Source organism: Furipterus horrens, unplaced genomic scaffold (assembly GCF_987537825.1).
Source record: "Furipterus horrens unplaced genomic scaffold, mFurHor1.1.pri manual_scaffold_9, whole genome shotgun sequence".
Taxonomy (NCBI): Eukaryota; Metazoa; Chordata; class Mammalia; order Chiroptera; family Furipteridae; genus Furipterus; species Furipterus horrens.
In genome coordinates, this window is record NW_028327179.1 from 9,436,670 (window position 1) to 9,453,653 (window position 16,984).

Sequence of the window (16,984 nt, forward strand, 5' to 3'; positions counted from 1 at the left end):
GGTGCGTCAGGGTGCCTGGAAGGACCCTCCCTCATGCAGAGCATCTTAGCGGCCCAACCTCCTGTTATGAATGGGGGAGCTAAGGCTCACAGATGGGAAAGGATTTACGCAAAGCCTCACAGCTGTTAGGGACAGCACTGGACTTCCACCCTCGTGTTCTGGCTCCCTGTCCGGTGTCCCTCCCCTCTCTATTACTTGTTGCCCTCAAGGTACCCCCTGGCTGGCCAGAGAGTCAAAATGAAGGGCAACTGCTAAGTGCCCACCGACTGCCGAGGAAAGACTGAAGCGAGCCCAGACTCGGAGCCTGGGCAGGCAGCCACCCTGTCTAACCCACCTCCCGCCAGGCCGGGCCCACGTTGTGAGGCCAGCAGGCAGGGACCTCGCGCCGGGCGTGGGACTGGCCGTCGCAGCCCTTCCTCTGGAGGGCAGGGTTCACAGAAGTGCTTCCCCTGAATTGTGAGAGTGACGCCCAGTTTCTGAATCCCTCTGTCACCAAGACCCCTGCTCCAGTGGCAGTGAAAGAGGCCTCCTCTCCGGCCGCAGAGAGTGACATCAAGGGGCCTCACTGGGTCCTCGTGGAGGAAATAAGGGGGAGTCTGCAGGAAACGGCGGCTCGGAGACACTGCTCCGCAGGGGCCACGGCTGCTAGAAGGGCCTGCCTCTCAGACAGGTTCGACTTTTCTCCCCTGGTTTTCACGGGGAAAGAACAGGCCCCTGCTCCGCATCTGGGGTGTGCCTCATGCCTTCCTCAGAGCAGGAAGCCTTTCGAAATGGGGAGAAGGGACAACAGGCTGCGCCCTGCCCCTGGACCCATGATCACACGGTGGCCAAGCCCAGGGGTCATCCTGTCCCTTGTCACTCAAAGTGTGGCCTGTGGGCCAGCAGCTCCGCCCTCCCTGGGGAGCCTGTTAGAACCCAGAATCTCGGGATCCAGCCCAGACCCCTGAATCCGGGCCTGCTCATCAACAAGACCCTGGAGGGTTCAAGAGCACATCAAACTTTAAAGAGCACCAGTCTAGTCCAAACACCTCATCTCACACCTGAGGAAAGTGGGGCTCAGGCAGGTGAAGAAAATCACCCCAGCTCCTTCCACAAGCGAAACAGCCGACACGGCCCAGAACCCCACCCCGACTCGGGTCTGGCACCCTGTGCACCCTGCTTAACTGCCCATCCTGGGCTGAGCTGCTCTCTGCCTGCAGAGGGGGTGGCTCCCACAGGGCAGACAGGCACCCAGACAGGGAGCTGGACCGCCTCGGCAGCCAGAAAAGCCTGAGGCCTTCCTCTAGGGGAGTGGGCAGCAGCCACCCCACGGTCCCTCGGGTGGCTTGGCCTGGCCTGGCCCCTGTGTGGTGCCCAGGGACGTTGTCAGGTTGGCACACCGAGCCAGGACCCAGGACAACCGGGTCAGCAGCGGGGCCCAGCCTGTCTGCACTACATGTGAGGTCAGGCTCACCTATGCCCCACTGGCCGTTCTGTGAGGCCTTGCCATGCAGGGAAGGGCACAGACAGACACTGGAGCTGGCACTTGGCCCCCAGCCCTGACGCTTACTGATAGGATCTTGAACAGACCCCGTCTTTGGTGTCAACAGGACTGGGAGCATCGATGATAACACAGTGTCCCCCCTTCCCCACTTGAGGCCCCTTAAGCGCCCGTCCGTGAAAACGCAGAGGGGAGGTGCTGTAAAGACACTGCCCAGTGCAGATGCAGAGGGGACATGGCTGTCACCTCCCCAGCTGGCCCCGGGCCCCCATCAGAGCCATCGGCTCCCCCGGCACAGGCAGCAGGGAAGCTGCTAGGAGAGGGCTGGCAGGGCAGAGGAGGAAGGGGAAGCACTGGCTGCTCTGGCCCCTCCTGCGCCCCCTGACCTGGGTACAGTAGCTGTGCGCTCCGATCAGGTGGTTGGTGGGGACGTCGAAGTCCTGGCGGATGCTGGAAGACATGGAAAAAGCGGTATTAGCATGTCTGCCTGACACGGGCCATCCATTGGGCCAACCTCGCTGGCCCAGGGGCACCCTGGGGCCCCAGTGGCAGCTCTCTGCCCTCCCCCAGGCTGGTGCCCAGGGGTCCTCAAGTCCCCCCAACTCTCTCCAAGCAACAGCCTCCACTCTGGCCTCACTAGGCCCTCTGCCGGTGCAGCAGAAAGGCCCCGGGTTTGGAATCCAACACCCTGCCTTCGCATCCCAACTGCCACTGATGGTAGGAGCAGGGACATCCTCTGCAACCCCTGGGCCTCAGTCTGTGAATCTGCTAAATGGGAGGGAAGGTCTAAAGCAACAGGTGCCATCACCTGGGCACAGGCCTCGTACCGGTCCCTGTCCACGCGTCGCTCCTGAATCCTGGGAGGGGACCAAGGCTCAGCGAGGGACTGCCTTGCAGCACAAAGTGAAAGCCCCTTTGCCAACAGAAATCCCTCCAGCCAAAAGGAACAGGTTTCTGGGACTTGGCTCATTTCACCCATGCGAAGCCCCTCCCTCGGGGGATGAAGCATTATTGCCGCGCAGGTCCATGGACGGATGAACAGAAAAGGAGCCGCCATCTATGGCGCACGTTCACGCACAGCAGTGTCAGCCACCACCCCCAGGGGGCTAAGAATTACTATGTTTCGTAGAAATGAAGGAAAGCCTGGAGAGGTGAGGCCAGGGAGGCAACGTGAGGCCGGCGACCGGGCCCCCTCTGCTGCCGCGCACAGCCCTGCGCTGGGCCTGGCTGCCTCCTTCACCCCCAGCCCACAGAGAGCGCGGCCCAGGAGCAGCAAGCGCTCAGCAAACATGTTTGTTTTTCCTTTTCATGGAAGAAAGAGAAACCTGGTCTCAATTTTATGCTTTAAATCTAAGATCAGTCCACAAACCTAAAACATACACCCTGAACCCTGTCTCCTTCCCAAACAAGTTTAGAAACTCAAGCCCGTGACCCCCGCAGCAGAAAGGCTTTCCTGTGGTTTTTAATAAGCATGGCCAACGGGGCCGGTTTGTGGTCCACACGAGAAGACGGGCCGGGGTTGGAACTGTGAGTCCTCACTGAGAACCACAGAGGCCGGGGGGCCTCGGGAAGGGTCTGGGAGCCTGGCCCACGGAGACAGCCCGGAGGGCCTGGGAAGGAGCCGGCTGGGGAGCAGAGGGCCGAGGGCCGCACTCGGCTGGCATGAGCTCAGGCAGAAGAATTGATGGAAACGTTCTCTGTGGTGTATCCAGGCATCTTCTTAAGAGAAGAAAATAACCCCAGAGGAGCCCAGGGCGGACCGATAAGCATCGCTGGCCCCGAGCCAGCAGCAGTTTTCAGAAGCAGCCCGATCTCCGTAATCGCACAGCCTCGTGTGCACCCAGCGGGTTTGAGAGCCTGCGTCAGCTGAGAGCAGGGGGACAGGCAGCAGGGACAATGGGAGGAAACGGTAATTGCATCCTTAGGTGCAAACGCGATGGGAAGTTCAGCAGGGGGCTCAGATCTTAAAAGGGAGGGACATCTGTATTTCACATCAGGGCGTTAGGGAGACGCCAAGGAGCGGCTTACAGCTTAAGAGATTTACAACTTTGGCAAATCTAGATGCCCAGACCTCCCTCCAAGGGAATTCCCTGGAGAGCTGAGTGTTGAGGAGGCCTCAAGTGGAGGAGCGGCGGCCCCGCTGCTGCCGGAGAGAAGGCAGCGGCGCGGCAGGGCCGGCCCAGGCCCGAGTTCCAGCCCTGGCGCACTGTGTGCTGAGCACCCCTCCTCTCCCGCTGGCCTCAGGCTCCTGGTGATGGGTCTGCACGAGGTGACCGGCGCTGTGGGCTCAGCGGTGTCCACCAGGGTCCAGGTGTGGAACCCCCAGCCCCCAGTACCTCAGAATGTGACTGTATTGAAGACAGAACCTTTAAAGGGGTGATTCAGTTAAGTAAGCCCCAAAGGGGGGGGCCCTAATCCCATCTGACTGGTGTCCTTTGAAGATGAGGATATTGGGACACACAGAGGGACACCGGGGCTGCAGGCACAGAGGAAAGACCACAGGGACACAGACCGAAGGTGGCTGTCCTCTGTGGACACCAACGCTGCCCACACCGGGACCTTGGACTCCCAGCATCCGGAACTGTGTGACAATGTAAACGGCTGTTGTTTAAGCCGCCCCGTCTGCGGTGCTTTGTTATGGCAGCCCTGGGACACAAATACTGGGGCCTCCAACAGCTTTTTCGTCTCCAAGCCCTTTCTTCAGATGAAATCCTGTGTGACGAAGCCCCGCATAGGAAACGTGAGGCAGAGCTGCTCTGGCCGACGGCCGTGTGGAGGCCGGTCCCATCTTTCTCCCTCCTCCCCGGTGAGCCCCTAGGTCTCCAAGGTGCTGGGAGCAGGGGCTGGATCCCCGGAGGGGCTGGCTGAGCTCTGAGGTCCCTGCACTTTCTGGGCTTCAGAGCAACACACTGTGACAGCCCTTCCCTGGGACGGACAGCTATTCCCTCTCAGAGGGGCTGGGTCACTCCGGGCCCGGGGCCAGGGGCAGCAGTTGGGGTTCCAGGAAGCACAGAGCAAGGGGAGCCTGAGTGGACTTGCCCGGGGTGTGGATACCCACGAGGCGGGCCTGGGCCCTGGCGGCCCCACGGCTGCCCTCCTCAGCACTCTGGGAACAACGGCCCTGTGGGTGTCCAGGTCACTCACGGACAGAGAGCTCTGCCCGGGGCACCAGCAAGGACTGCTTCTTTCACGGGAGGTCCCAGGGACACTGATGACCAAGAAACGGAACAAAGAGGGGTCAGGGCCGCAGTGCCCTTGGGCTCAGCGTTTCACAGACGGCAAACAGGTGCCCAGAGACACAATAAACCAGCCCAGTCACAGATGCCATCCCAGATCCAGGGCCGGAGCCCACCCAGCACTCTGCTGCCTCTCTGCACTCCACCGCCATCAGGTGTCTCCGAGTGGCAGAGGCTCTGCCACTGAGCAGCCAGGACGCACTCTTGCACCCTGGCAAACACACTGTCCCCTCTACAGCCTTGTGAGGCCAGGAGACCAAGAGCCACCATGTCTGTTACTGATGGGAAAACTGAGGCCCAGAAGGGAGAAGGGACTTGTGGTCTTGTGGCCACACAGAGAGTCAGTGGGCGAGGACATTGTCCCCAGTCCCAACATCACAGTGTAGCCTGAAACATGTGACAGTCAGGCAGGTCCTGAAACCCCAGTCCTGACCGGGTAAAGCTTGCCTCCTCACCCCAAAGCCGACCCGCATGCGTCTGAACATTGGAATGAACGAATGAATGAATCTGAGCAATTCATTTGAACAATGTGTCTCTGGCCTAGAGACACGGTTCCAGCTTATGGTCATAGCCATTCACCTAAAATCAAAGCCCACGAGGCGGGTCAGTGGCCAGCTCAACCTTGGGCTGGCTGAGTGGCCTCAGGCAAGTCCCTGCCTCTCGCAGCTCTGTCCTCATTTATAAAACCAGAGGACTAGAGCAAGGGGGTCTCCGGGGGCCTTCCGGGATGTGAGCTGGAGTGCCTGGTGCATGACTCTGATATTTAAAACATCTTGCCTAAAATAGGTGGTAATTAACCTCGGAGGACCCGGCCAGCCACCTCCCCTCCACCTGAGCTCTGGGACACCAGGTTCCAGGGCCATCACATCGTCCCTCCGGGACAGCTCCTGATTGTCCTCCCAACAGACCCTGACCCTCCCCCCGACACTGCACGATCGCTTGCGCTCCCCAATCCCCGCAGTAGCCCCCAGAGACAGCACCACCTGGGGACAACGTCAGTGGTGCAGAGGGCAGCTGCGGGACAACGAAGAGAACCCGGGCTTGGAAGGCAGGGGAGCCCGGATTCAAAGGCAGCTGCTTACCAGCTGCTCCCCTCTCTGAGCCTCGGTTCCCCCACTTGCGGTGCGGGCATGACGATGCCACCTTCTATTGCCGGTTGCTGTGAGAACTGAGTGAGACAAACTATATAAGGCATTCGGTATTTGGTAAATATCACTTCCTTTTTCCTACGATAACAGCAATAATAACAACAACCAAAAAAACAATGAGAGGTCATGATTCCTGCAACCTCAACCTTTCGTATCGGGGCCAAGAACCCAGAGTAAACAGGGGCCTCCGAGCATGTAGCCCTGAGCCTCTAAAGAGACCTGGGTAGAGCGGATATTGACTTTTCCCAGGAAGGCCGTGAGAAAGTGGACAATGAGTCAGAACATCTGGGGGTCAGGTCCCCTCTGTCACCTGCACAGTGTGACCTTCAGCAAATTGCTTTCATCTCTGAGCCTTGGGGAGGTCATCCCTGATGGGGATAACAATCTATAACCACCTCAAAGGGTTGTTGCAATCAGGTCTGAGGCCATAGAAAGGCCTGGCAAACTGCAGACAGCCCCGCAGGAGCTGGAGAGGAAGCAGCGAGGTGGGGCCAGCGGGCAGGGCAAGGCGCATGGAAGTGGGCAGCAGAAAGCAGGGGTGCCCAAGCCCTTCCAGAGCGGCCCCCCTCCTCCCCTCTCCCCCACATGATGGCACCTTCCTTCCCGACCAGACCTTGTACCATTGTCCCCTGCAAGCCCCCACCGCTGGGCTGGTCCCCGCCTCCTCCACTCCTGCTGCAGCCAAGCCCGTCCCACAGAGCCCTCAGGGCCCTGCTAAATGTCACTCCCCCACAGACACACCTCCCTCGCCCCAGGGCAGATGTGCCCCATCTGCCCTTGGACGTCCCCTCCTTGGGAGCATCCACCAGCTGCCCCTCCTGTGTCTGCCCTGCCCCCCCAGGAGCAGGGACTTTGAGGGCAGGGTGACGATGTCTCCATCTGGCTCTGTGGTGCCCAGAACTGGGCCCTACGCATGCAGGTGGCCCAGAAAGTCTCTCCTTTCTGTGGGATCTGCCCACACCCGTGCTGGGGGAGGCTGCAAGGAAGGCCGTGGTGCAATGGCCGCCTGAAGCCGGGTCCCAGGAGGCCTGCAGAGGCGGGTAGAAGGACGCTTCCTACCCACACAGTGGAGGCTGGTCTGGAACAGAAGCTTCTTCCAAAAGGTCACCTCCCTCTCCCGCCTCCTGAGGCCACCCGAACTCTTCGTAGAGCATGGAGGTCTAGCCCTTGGGTGAGTGGGTGGGGGTGCTGGATGCATGAGGATCTGGAGTCCCCCACCTCAGCTCTGCCACTACCCCTGGTGTGTCCCAGGCTTGGTCGCCTTTCATTGCTGCGGGATGTGGGCCCCCCATTCAGTGTCCGTGGGCAGGCGCACTGCCTCAGCCATGCCAGCTGCTGCTCCCTGGCCATGACTTGCCCTATCAGCAGCCTGGGACCAGACGTGCTTTGGCCCAAACCACGCTGGCTGAGGCTAAATGGCGAAGGAAGGACGGGGGACAGCCACCAGTCTGTGTGGGCCTGATTCCTGCTTCTCCTTCTCAGTGGGTAGACCCAGCCGAGCAGCACGCGTCACCATCCCAAGCCCAGGAAGTTCAGAGTCTGAGACCAGGAGCCAGAAGCCTCGTGCAATGGTGCCCGCCAACCTGCCCTCAACCTCTCGGAGCCTTGGTCCCCATGTCTGTAGAACGGGGTGATGGCCCTAGGCTGCTAGGCCTGCCCCTGGGATGGCCACAAGCCCCCAAAACTCAGGGTGGAAGTGAGGGCCCCTCCCTTTGCCCTCCATGGGGAAGGGGGTCTCATGGAGACCCCCAGAGGGAGCCAGCCAGAGATCTACAACACGGAGCTCTGGTCACTGCCCAGGAGCTGGGGGCTCCCAGGGAAGGGACCAGGGAGAAGAACGAGGGCCACTCAAGGAGTGGGGTCTGGGTAGGGTGTCTGCCATTTCCAACGGCCCAGTTTGAGTCTAACTCCCACCCATCACTTTGGTCCCTTGAGACACATTGGCCTCCAGCCTAATCTGAATTGAAATGAAGGTTGATTTGGAATTCATTGAGGAAGTTCCCCCCCTTCCATTTTCCAGCTATAGTCAGGCGATCTTGGCATGTCGATAGGAAGGACCCTTAACCATCCTGTCCCATCTCTCATGCTACATGTTGGGAGACCCAGGTGGGAGAGGCCAGGGGCTTCGGTCAGGGCCGCAAAGCAGTGGTTGTGGGCGCGGAGTTGGGGAGCCTGGTCTGGGTAGTTGAGTGTGCCTCGCTATTCTGGGCTGGAAGAGCTTAGGAGGGTGAGGCAGCGGGTGGAGGAGCAAGCAGACATACATCCTATCTGTCCTCTCCCATCAGCACGGACACGTGGGACCACCACAAACCTGGGATTCTCAGCAAGAACAGCCCCCTACTCAAACCCTGACGCTGCAAACCACTGGCCCAGCCGGCTTCCCCGAGGTGGCCTCTGGTGGTGCCAGAATAAGAGGCTTTGTCCCTGTTTTTCTTCATTCCCAAGAGGAACCTGGGGAGCCCCCATCGGGGCCCAGGTCTGACCCAGCCCCAGTCTCACAGCAAGCAGCTCTCCCGACCCGCTGGCCCATCTCTTCCCCAGCCCGTGTGGTGGACCTCTGTGGGTCTCAGCTGCCTTCCAGGCCAGCCCCCTGTGCCACATGCCCCATGACAGGTGGGACCCCGGCCTGGCCACACACAGTGAGGCATCAGGAACGGGGCCACGGCTCCCAACAGGCAGAAGGGTGCTGGAGAAAACGGTCCCCCACCACCCAAGAGGGCCCCCTGAGAACACAGCTGAGATGGAGGAAAGAAGAATAAAGAGACAGAATGAGGGACATCAAGTTCCAAAGACATTGTCTGTGTTCCTGGGTCCCGCCTCTCCTGAAGCCCTAAGCTTTCGATACAGATCAATGAGTAGTGCAGTTGCCTGCCCACACTGGCTAGGAGCTGAGTTTCTGCCCCTTGCCTCTGCATTACCAGTACTCACGGCTGGCTTCCATTTCAGAGCTACGTCCACACAGAAGTGCCCTGTGCTGCTGTGGCTGTTGTTACTCTCGGGGAGAGAACCAGACGGCAACGGAGCCACCACGGTGCCCATGCCGCCCCTCGCCCGCACTGCCTGGCCGTGCGGTCCAAAAATTGCTTCAGCACATGACAAACTACCTCTGATTTTGGATGTTCAAGCCCACCTTTGGGCAGCCAAGTTGCGACTGGAATGAACGCCAAGGGTCCACTGTGTGAAAAGGTTCCCTTCACAGGATGTCTGCCCGCCGAGCCCGCCCGACGCCAGGCCCGTCACTGCGGACTCCCCAGCCGGCCGAGCACCGGCCCGTGAGAGCATGCTGGAGAACGTTCTGGGCCGGCGGTCTGGGAAGCAGGGGAGCTCGGGAGTATGAGGTCTACTGTAAGCAACTTAAGATCTGAGAGAGAACAGAGAGGGCAGGAAATCAAGTGGAACAACAAAACCTCGCAAGGCTTCGCAGTCTGCTGGGTAAACAGTGCTCAAAGGCCTGCTCTGCTGCTGCCGTTTCAGCCCCTGAGGGTGAGGTGGCCAGGCCGCCCGCCCTCACCCTGGCTCCAGCCGGCTGCCAGGCGCTGCAGGGGTTGACTCTGGCCTGAGGGCTGCCCCTGGGCCTCAGGCATGGGTCTGAGAGCCTTGCAAGGAGGGAAGGGTGGCCATGCCCTCAGGCTCACACACAGACACATGCACACACTCATGCACAAACACATATACTCACACATACACACCGTCACACACATACACACACACAGACACATGCTCATGCAAACACATGCATATATACACACACTCATACATGAATGCATAGTCACACACTCATACACACTCATGCATGCTGATACGCACTCACACGTACAACACCCTCACACACATACACACACACTCGTACACAAACATACTCACACACAGACACACATGCATGCACACACACCACATACGCCCCTCACACATATACATACATGCTCATACACAAATGCATACACTCACACATACAGGCTCACATACACACACAACCAAGTCATGCTTCTCCCAGTCTCATACACAACCACCCACAGGCACAGAGCCTCCCGCCCAGCCCTGCAGCCTCAGCCATCTCTCATCCGTGCACACGCACGCTGTGTTTGTAAAGAATGGGGTGGGTTTCCCAGCCCCCCACTCCGCTGCACCCTGGCTGAATAGCATGTGATCTGAGTCTCTGCTCTCTCTTTGGGCTACCAGGACATGTGATCCACTGGCTAAAGTAGTAACAGATCACCCTGAAACAGCCCCAAAAACTCGGGCACAGCTGAATCTGAACCCAGAGCAGGAAGGCCCGACACTTTTCAAGCCGGTCACAGAGTGGGGGCTTCTCCATAACAGGGGTTTCAGTGAGCCACCTAGCGGCAGGTGGGGTGTCTGCCTCCCAACCCCCACCGCTCCAGTCAAAGCACTCTGCTTCATCTGCTTTATATAGTGAGCGCTTCGGGATAACAGTTCCTTTAGAAAAAAATCTTATTTCATTTCTCTACAGAAGAGATTAAGAAGCACTAATCCAACCCCCTCCTGTTAGAGATGAAAAAGCTAAGGCGCTGGTTGGGTCGGCCACATGCTTTGTGGGCAGCAGAGCAAAGATGGGGACCCAGGTGCTGTCGCTGCATCGTGGCCAGTGAGGGGGGCCCGTTTTGTGTGACTAATCACGCACTGGGCTGCCCTGGACAAGCCTCCAGCTCGGTCTGACAAACGGTGTCTGTGCTGGGTGCCATTTGCCCCTGGATGCTCAAATGTCTATAAAGAAAGGCCTTCACAAGTTGCTAACCCCGAGGCAGGCCAGGAGGAGGTGGGTCTCCCTGTCCTGGGACCGTTGGCACTGCCAGGCGGATCACAACAAGCCTTGAGCCAGGCCTGGCGTTCCTCCCGAGACGGGAGCCCGGAGGCTCCGGAGCGCCAAGGGAAGCTCCGTGGGGCATGCAGTGTGACTGGCCTGTGAGGGGCATTGGCGATTCCAGGAGCTGCCTGCCCCAAAGGCAAAGGCAAGAACAGCTTCTTCCAAGGACCCCTCCAAAATGCCAGGAGTGCCCAGTGTCTTAAGTCATCTCAGCCTGATCCTCTCACAGGGTCCGGGCAGCACCATGACTGCTCAGGCTGTCCCTGTCCCCCCGCCAGTCCTGTCCGTCATCCTCGTGATTGCCACCCCCTCCAGGAAGCCCCTATGGCAGCCCTGTGGGAGCATGGAGTGGTCAGGCAGCCATCCTGGCACTGCCCGGCGGGTGGGGGAGGTGCGGGGCAGGGAGCATGGGTCTGGAGAAGCCCCCAGAGGTGGCCCCCGCGGCCCAGCCCCCATCGGATGGGATGCCATCAGGTAGCCTGACTAAAAGTTATCTTGAACTTAAACACCTAAGAGAGAGTTGAGTGTCTTCTCCTGCACACCTCTGGGAGGCACACTCCAGGGCAGAGAGGGGTCCTCCCACTGCTCCTTCTCCGGCCCCACTGGCCACTCAGGAAGCGCCTGCTGAGAGTGAGTAGAGCCGCAGGTGGGCCCTCCACCCATAGCAAGACATGTGGGTGGCCATGTTCCCACCAGGAGGCACCAAGCCCAGACTGAGGGCAAAAAGTGACAGGGTGGGACACAAGTGGCACCTGAGCACAGCAGAGACAGGATCAGACTAGCAGAGGCCATTATCCAAGGGTCCTACCCACCGGGAGCCGTGCCAGGCACACATTTACTTCTCCAATTAATCTTGTAAGGCAGGAATCATTCCCATTTTACAGACAAATGCAGGCTCAGAGGCTACAAAGTCAGCCGAAACCAAGCCTGTTTTATTTCCAAGTTCGGGTCCTTAAACAGAAAACCCAAAGAGCCCTGTCTGGGGTCAGGCTGCCTGGTTGAGCCGTGTGACCTTGGGGAAGCCACTTCTTCCCCTGAAAGACATGGTGGGTGACAGAAATCACAACAGTGCCACCCAGTATGGCTGTGGCCGAGATGAACGAGCCTCATGTGTGAAACGTTAGCGCACAGGACCGGGCAGGTAGGAAGCTCCCCACATGTGGGTTGTTATCGTTCCCACTGCCTGGTGCCCACAAGATGTTGCCTCAGAAAAGGGGGTGGGGCCACGGGATTAAGACAAACCCAACCAGTGTCCTGCCGAGTTCAGTGCAGGCCTCTACGCCCGGCCCCCTGGAAGGCGCCGCAGGCTGACCGAAGCTGCCAGGGAGACTCAAAACCACCGCCTCCGAGACCCAGGAAGGTCCTCAGGGACCATGAAGGAAAGCAGACCGTCATTAACACACTCTCCCTCCCCTGCCCTGGGGACAGCGGGAGGGGGTGATGGGTGCTGCCTGCCTGTGTGTGTGTGTGTGTGTTTGTGCCTGTCGTGAACAGGAAGGGGTTTGGTAGGACTGTACACCAGGCCCGTTAGCATGAGGCTCTGCTGTTCCAGTGAGACAGCCTTCCTTAGACACCTGTCCCCCACCCCAGTGCCACAGCCTGGGCGGGGACTGACCCCTACCTGACACAGGTGGATGGGGTGAGGAGGGGACAGAAGCAGCCACACCAGCTCTGGACAACATGAAGAGCAGCCTGGACATGGGGTCCCAAAGCCCCTGCAGCTGGACAGACGACCAGAGCTACTCCCTGCAGGAGCAGGCATGTAAACAGGGTACCAGCTCCCAGGCTGGTAAGCCAAGGCCTAGACCCCCAGAACTAAACGGGCTGCTGTACAGATGGGGAAACTGAGGCCAAGAGGATCACCTGCCAGACATCACCAGACCCGGCCCTTCAGAAAGCTCAGCTTCCCCTCAGTGAGGCCAGGGGTCTCAGCCACTCCCAGTGACGCCCTCTCCCCTACCCCCACAACCCCGTCAGCCCAGGGATTAGCAGATCCAGGCCTGGGGAGCAGGCAGTGCAGTTTACGGTCTCTGTGCACGTGAGCCAGGCCAGGAAGGAATCATATCATTATAGCAGGATTAGAAGGAAAATGCCATCAGCAGACGCTGTGCGCACACATGTACTTAACACTTAACAAGGTCAGCAGCAGCAGCAGCAGCAGCAGGCCAGCGGCACCAGGCCTCAGACCCTCCCTCCGCCCCGTCCTGCTGCCAGCAGCACAAAGGCCACAGGGAGCACGGACAGGCCAGCCCAGGCCCAGCTGCGGGAGCCAATGTCTCCTTCTGCAGGGGCGTCCCTGGCCTGGACACCATGTGGTGATGCCTGCCACCTCCCCACTTCCTGGGGCCCACCTGCTTAGAGTTATTCCCAAATCCATCCCCATATCAAGCACCCCCAAAGTGGAAACTCATTCCCAGAGGTCTCCATGCCCCAGGGCCTGCTCTCTGCTTGGAAGTGAATGGGGCAATCAATTGTACCTCACAAGACTATTCAGGTGCCATTAATCTGAACTCTCCCTGCTGACACAATGCCCAGGTGACTAATACTGGAAAGAAATCTAGAAGGCTCCCCGGGAATGAGTGCGATGGAGGAACTAGCTTCCAAGCATCCCAGGGGCCACCTTGGACAGGATGCCTGGTGTCAGGGAGCCGGCCTTCTGCTCCCCCCGCCTCCAAGGCCGCTGGGTTCCTCCCAGTCGCCTCTCAAGGCTGGCTGTAGCCAGGAGCCTTGCAGCCAGCGGCTGCCTTGGTCTATCTAGGGTGAGCACCCCTTTCCCTGGGCCCTTAAGGCCCCTCACTCAACTCCTAGGTTTCAGACTCAATTGTCCATCCCCACTGCATCCCAGAGGAGTCCAGAGAGTGCTGAAGGGTACCCAGTAAACTCTAGGGTCATCCCCCACACTCCCCAGTGCACGTGGAGAGACCAAAGCGAAGGCAGCAGTGAGCATGCATGTATGTAGAACGTGATTGCTCCCTCTCCCCCTCCAGCCTCATCCCCCTCCCCCTCCAGCCTCATCCCCCTCCCCCTCCAGCCTCATCCCCCTCCTCCTCCAGCCTTATCCCCCTCCCCCTCCAGCCTCATCCCCCTCCCAAGCAGGCTCCCTGCAGGCACCCCCTGGGCACCAAGCACCGCCCCGGGCTCTGGGGAGGCGCAGTGAACAGGACAGACAAGCTGCGGAGCGAGGCAGATACTCACAGCTCTGTGGACCGGGACAGGATGGCAGACAGGGTGAGCAGGATGCATCCAAAGGGGCCCGCTTCGAACTGGGGAGAGGAGAGAGGAATGAGGGCCCACCAGGTCTGCACCTCCCTCCTCTCACTTCCCTGGGGGCCCCAGCCCAGGGAGCAGCCTGCCCCTGAGCCAGCTGCCCCCAGCCCCGCCCCAGAGCTAGCTGGGTGGCATCTAGGCAGACCCTGGCCAGGTCGTACCAGTCAGGACCCCCTAAGGGATGGAAAGCACCCCAGCCTGAGCGATGGTGGGGGCAGACACAGTGCCCACCCAGGAGCACACCCCTGACCTCCAGGTCATGGAAGCTCAGGATCCAATGGCAGCTTGTGCAGCCTCCGTTACCAGTGCAAGTGTCTTGTGCTCGTGACCACATTTCCAGCTGCCATAGACCCGTTCCATAAGGGCTGTTATTACTGCCTCTGCCCTGTAAGGGGGTCGGGGCTCAGAAACTGAGCAAGCGGCCTGAGGTCATGCAGCTGATAAGCGGCTTGGTGAGCTTGCAGGGGGCTCCATCCCCCAAGAACAGTGCTGTGGGGGCAGCAGCAAGGAAGTGAATGGGTCTGAGCAGAGTCAGGTCAGGAGGGGCAAGAGTAAGGGCAGATCCGGTCTCCTAAAAACCTTTGTTTCGTTCCTCATGGTTTTTTTTTTTTTTTAATTAACTTGATTATTTTTTAGATACTGTATTATAATATTACTTATGCCCATTACTGAGGCTTTGGGTACCCCCTTGGTGAGCACCTTACTATTCTCCCCCTAGCCCTGACGCTGGTTTGGAGCCCATAGTCTAAAGCCTTGGCTGCCTGGGTTTAAATCCCAGCTCTGCCATTCCCAGCTATGTGACCCCAGGGACAATTCTTAACTTCTCTATCCCCAGTCTTCTCATCTGTAAACAAGGATAAAAATAACAGGGCCTACGCTCGTCAGGTTATTGCGAAGATCGAGGGAGACCACTCCCGTAAAGCACTTCGAACAGGGCCCCCCACCTGTGTTAGCACTGCCCACTTGTCCAGGGGTCCCCGCAGGCCAGTCTACTGGGCTGGACTATGTCCCTTTGATTCCCTAGAGACATGCCACCCCCTAGTTGCAAATCAGTGTGACCACCGTTCTCATCCCACTTTGATGCTACCCCTTCTGCGTGCTGCTGTTGAAGATGCTGCCTATTAAAACAGTTCCTTACAGGTGAGCAGTTTCTTTTTGGACTGCTCATCAAATCGTTTTTTATAATTTTTTTTCTGGAATAATAAGGATTATAGAATTTATCATATTTCCATTTTTGCCTTGGCTGCCAGGAAGCTCAGAGCCGAATATGGTATTCAACTATAGTAACTATTTTAGCTAAAACTTCCAATAAAAATTATCACTTTTTTTCTCAAACTATAACCTTTACTTTCATCCAGTAACTCAACTAGTCATTCAAAACAAACCAACAAAAGTACCACATGGAAGTTCTGTGCCAAGAGGCTGCTCCCTGCTGAGGCTTTTCTTGTGACCAGGGGGACGCAGACCTGCCCTCCTGAGAAGTAACTGAGGAAGACAGAACAATAAGCAACTGGCAAGGGTGGGAAGGGGCTCTGCTCTGATGGGAAACGCAAGGCCCTCTGGAAACACACAGAGGGGAGTCAGAAAGTCAGAAAGGCTTTCTGGAGGAAGTGATGTCTGAACACAAATCCAAGGGACAAGGAGGAATCAGAAGAGAAGGGAATGCTGGTCCAGGAAAGGAGAAGACCACATGTGAAGGCCTAGGGGCCAGGGAGAGCAGGTTTACTAGAGTCAGAACATGGAAAAGCCCTGAGGACATCAGTTTTTAATGAATAACTTTAAATCAGTTCTGCATGTAGAAATGGAATGAATGAATCAACAACAATCTTAAATCAACATCATCTTAATTCTGTGATAGCAGGCCAGTCACTTCACCGCCGTTGTCCTCTGTTCCCCCACCTACAAAATGAGGACTCTAATATCCACTCTGCATATGTCCTAGGTTATGGTGCGCACGCTGGAAGACCATGTCTGTGGACGCGCTCTGGCAACTGCAGAGTAGAGCTGACCTTCTGGCAGCGGGGACACAGGCCGGAGGGCGCGGGCCACCTGTGCCCGCGTCACAGCCCGACCGCAGATGTGCATGCTGCCTCAGGGAGTGGCAAAGCTCTCTCAGCCTCAGTTTCCCCTTCTGAAATGCCTGCCTGCTTGCCTGCCCCTGCGGTGGACTTGCGAACTGTCTGGAGGAAGCCGCGGGGCTTTCTCGGTCTGTTTCCCCCTTTGCTGTGCCTGCCAGGCCTGCCTCCTTGCAGGACTGCAGTGACGTCGTGGACACAAGCCTGCTGCAGGCCCTGACTCTCTGTAAACGTGAAGAACCATGATTACTGCTTGGGCCAGCCCTCCAGGGGACTTCGCAGAGCCCTGGCCAGGGCCCCCGTGGGGACTTGTTAGGTGGGACTATAGGCGGTGAGGAAATGACCCCTGCCTAGGTTTCTGGCCTTTGCCAGAATAGGACTGAATGACACCAATATCCAATTTTCTTTAAAAAAAGAAATTATTAAAATTATCTCATCAAATTCAAGCTGCCACAACATGAAAGACCAGAGGGTCAGACGCCTACACTGAAAGGCCGGAAACCGTCACCGGGGTCTGGAAAGATGTCTGATCCCACTTGGGAAGAAGGGGCCATAGCCCATGCCACTCTGGCCTGCAGAGAGCTGAGCCCACCAAGGAACCCCAGTTGGGGCCCGGGTGGCGGCACGCCCCGCTCGCAGGGGGCCAGCTAGACATCTCACCCAGAGGGCGAGCGGTAATGAAAACACAGTAAGGAGGCTATTTATTTTGGGCAGAGGTGGTTGAGTGTTCATTTCCAGGCCTGGCACGAGGGAGCCCTCTTAGGCCCAGGCCATGAAAGATGAATTTGTTGAGGGTAGTGCTGAGGCAGCGCAACGGCTTCCAGCAAAAACATAAACTAAGCTGCAGGAGGAAACACTGCCTTCCAGAGAGCGAGCCAGCAATCGACCGCGTGCACCCAGGGCCCAGAACGGGGCAAGGAGGGGGACTGCTCTGCGCCCAGAGGCTGGCAGAA

General features: G+C 58.3%; 1 protein-coding gene across 1 annotated transcript in view; it reads right to left on the reverse strand.

Annotated features, from left to right (window-relative positions):
* The window catches only part of MINDY4 (MINDY lysine 48 deubiquitinase 4), a 97,991-nt gene that overhangs the window by 16,511 nt on the left and 64,496 nt on the right, over nucleotides 1–16,984 (reverse strand). The window contains exons 13-14 of the mRNA XM_090287051.1: nucleotides 13,885–13,952; nucleotides 1,867–1,930 (exon numbers count right to left, since the gene is read on the reverse strand). Coding sequence (XP_090143177.1) covers nucleotides 1,867–1,930; nucleotides 13,885–13,952 — 132 coding nt within the window. The remainder of the gene's footprint in view (nucleotides 1–1,866; nucleotides 1,931–13,884; nucleotides 13,953–16,984) is intronic.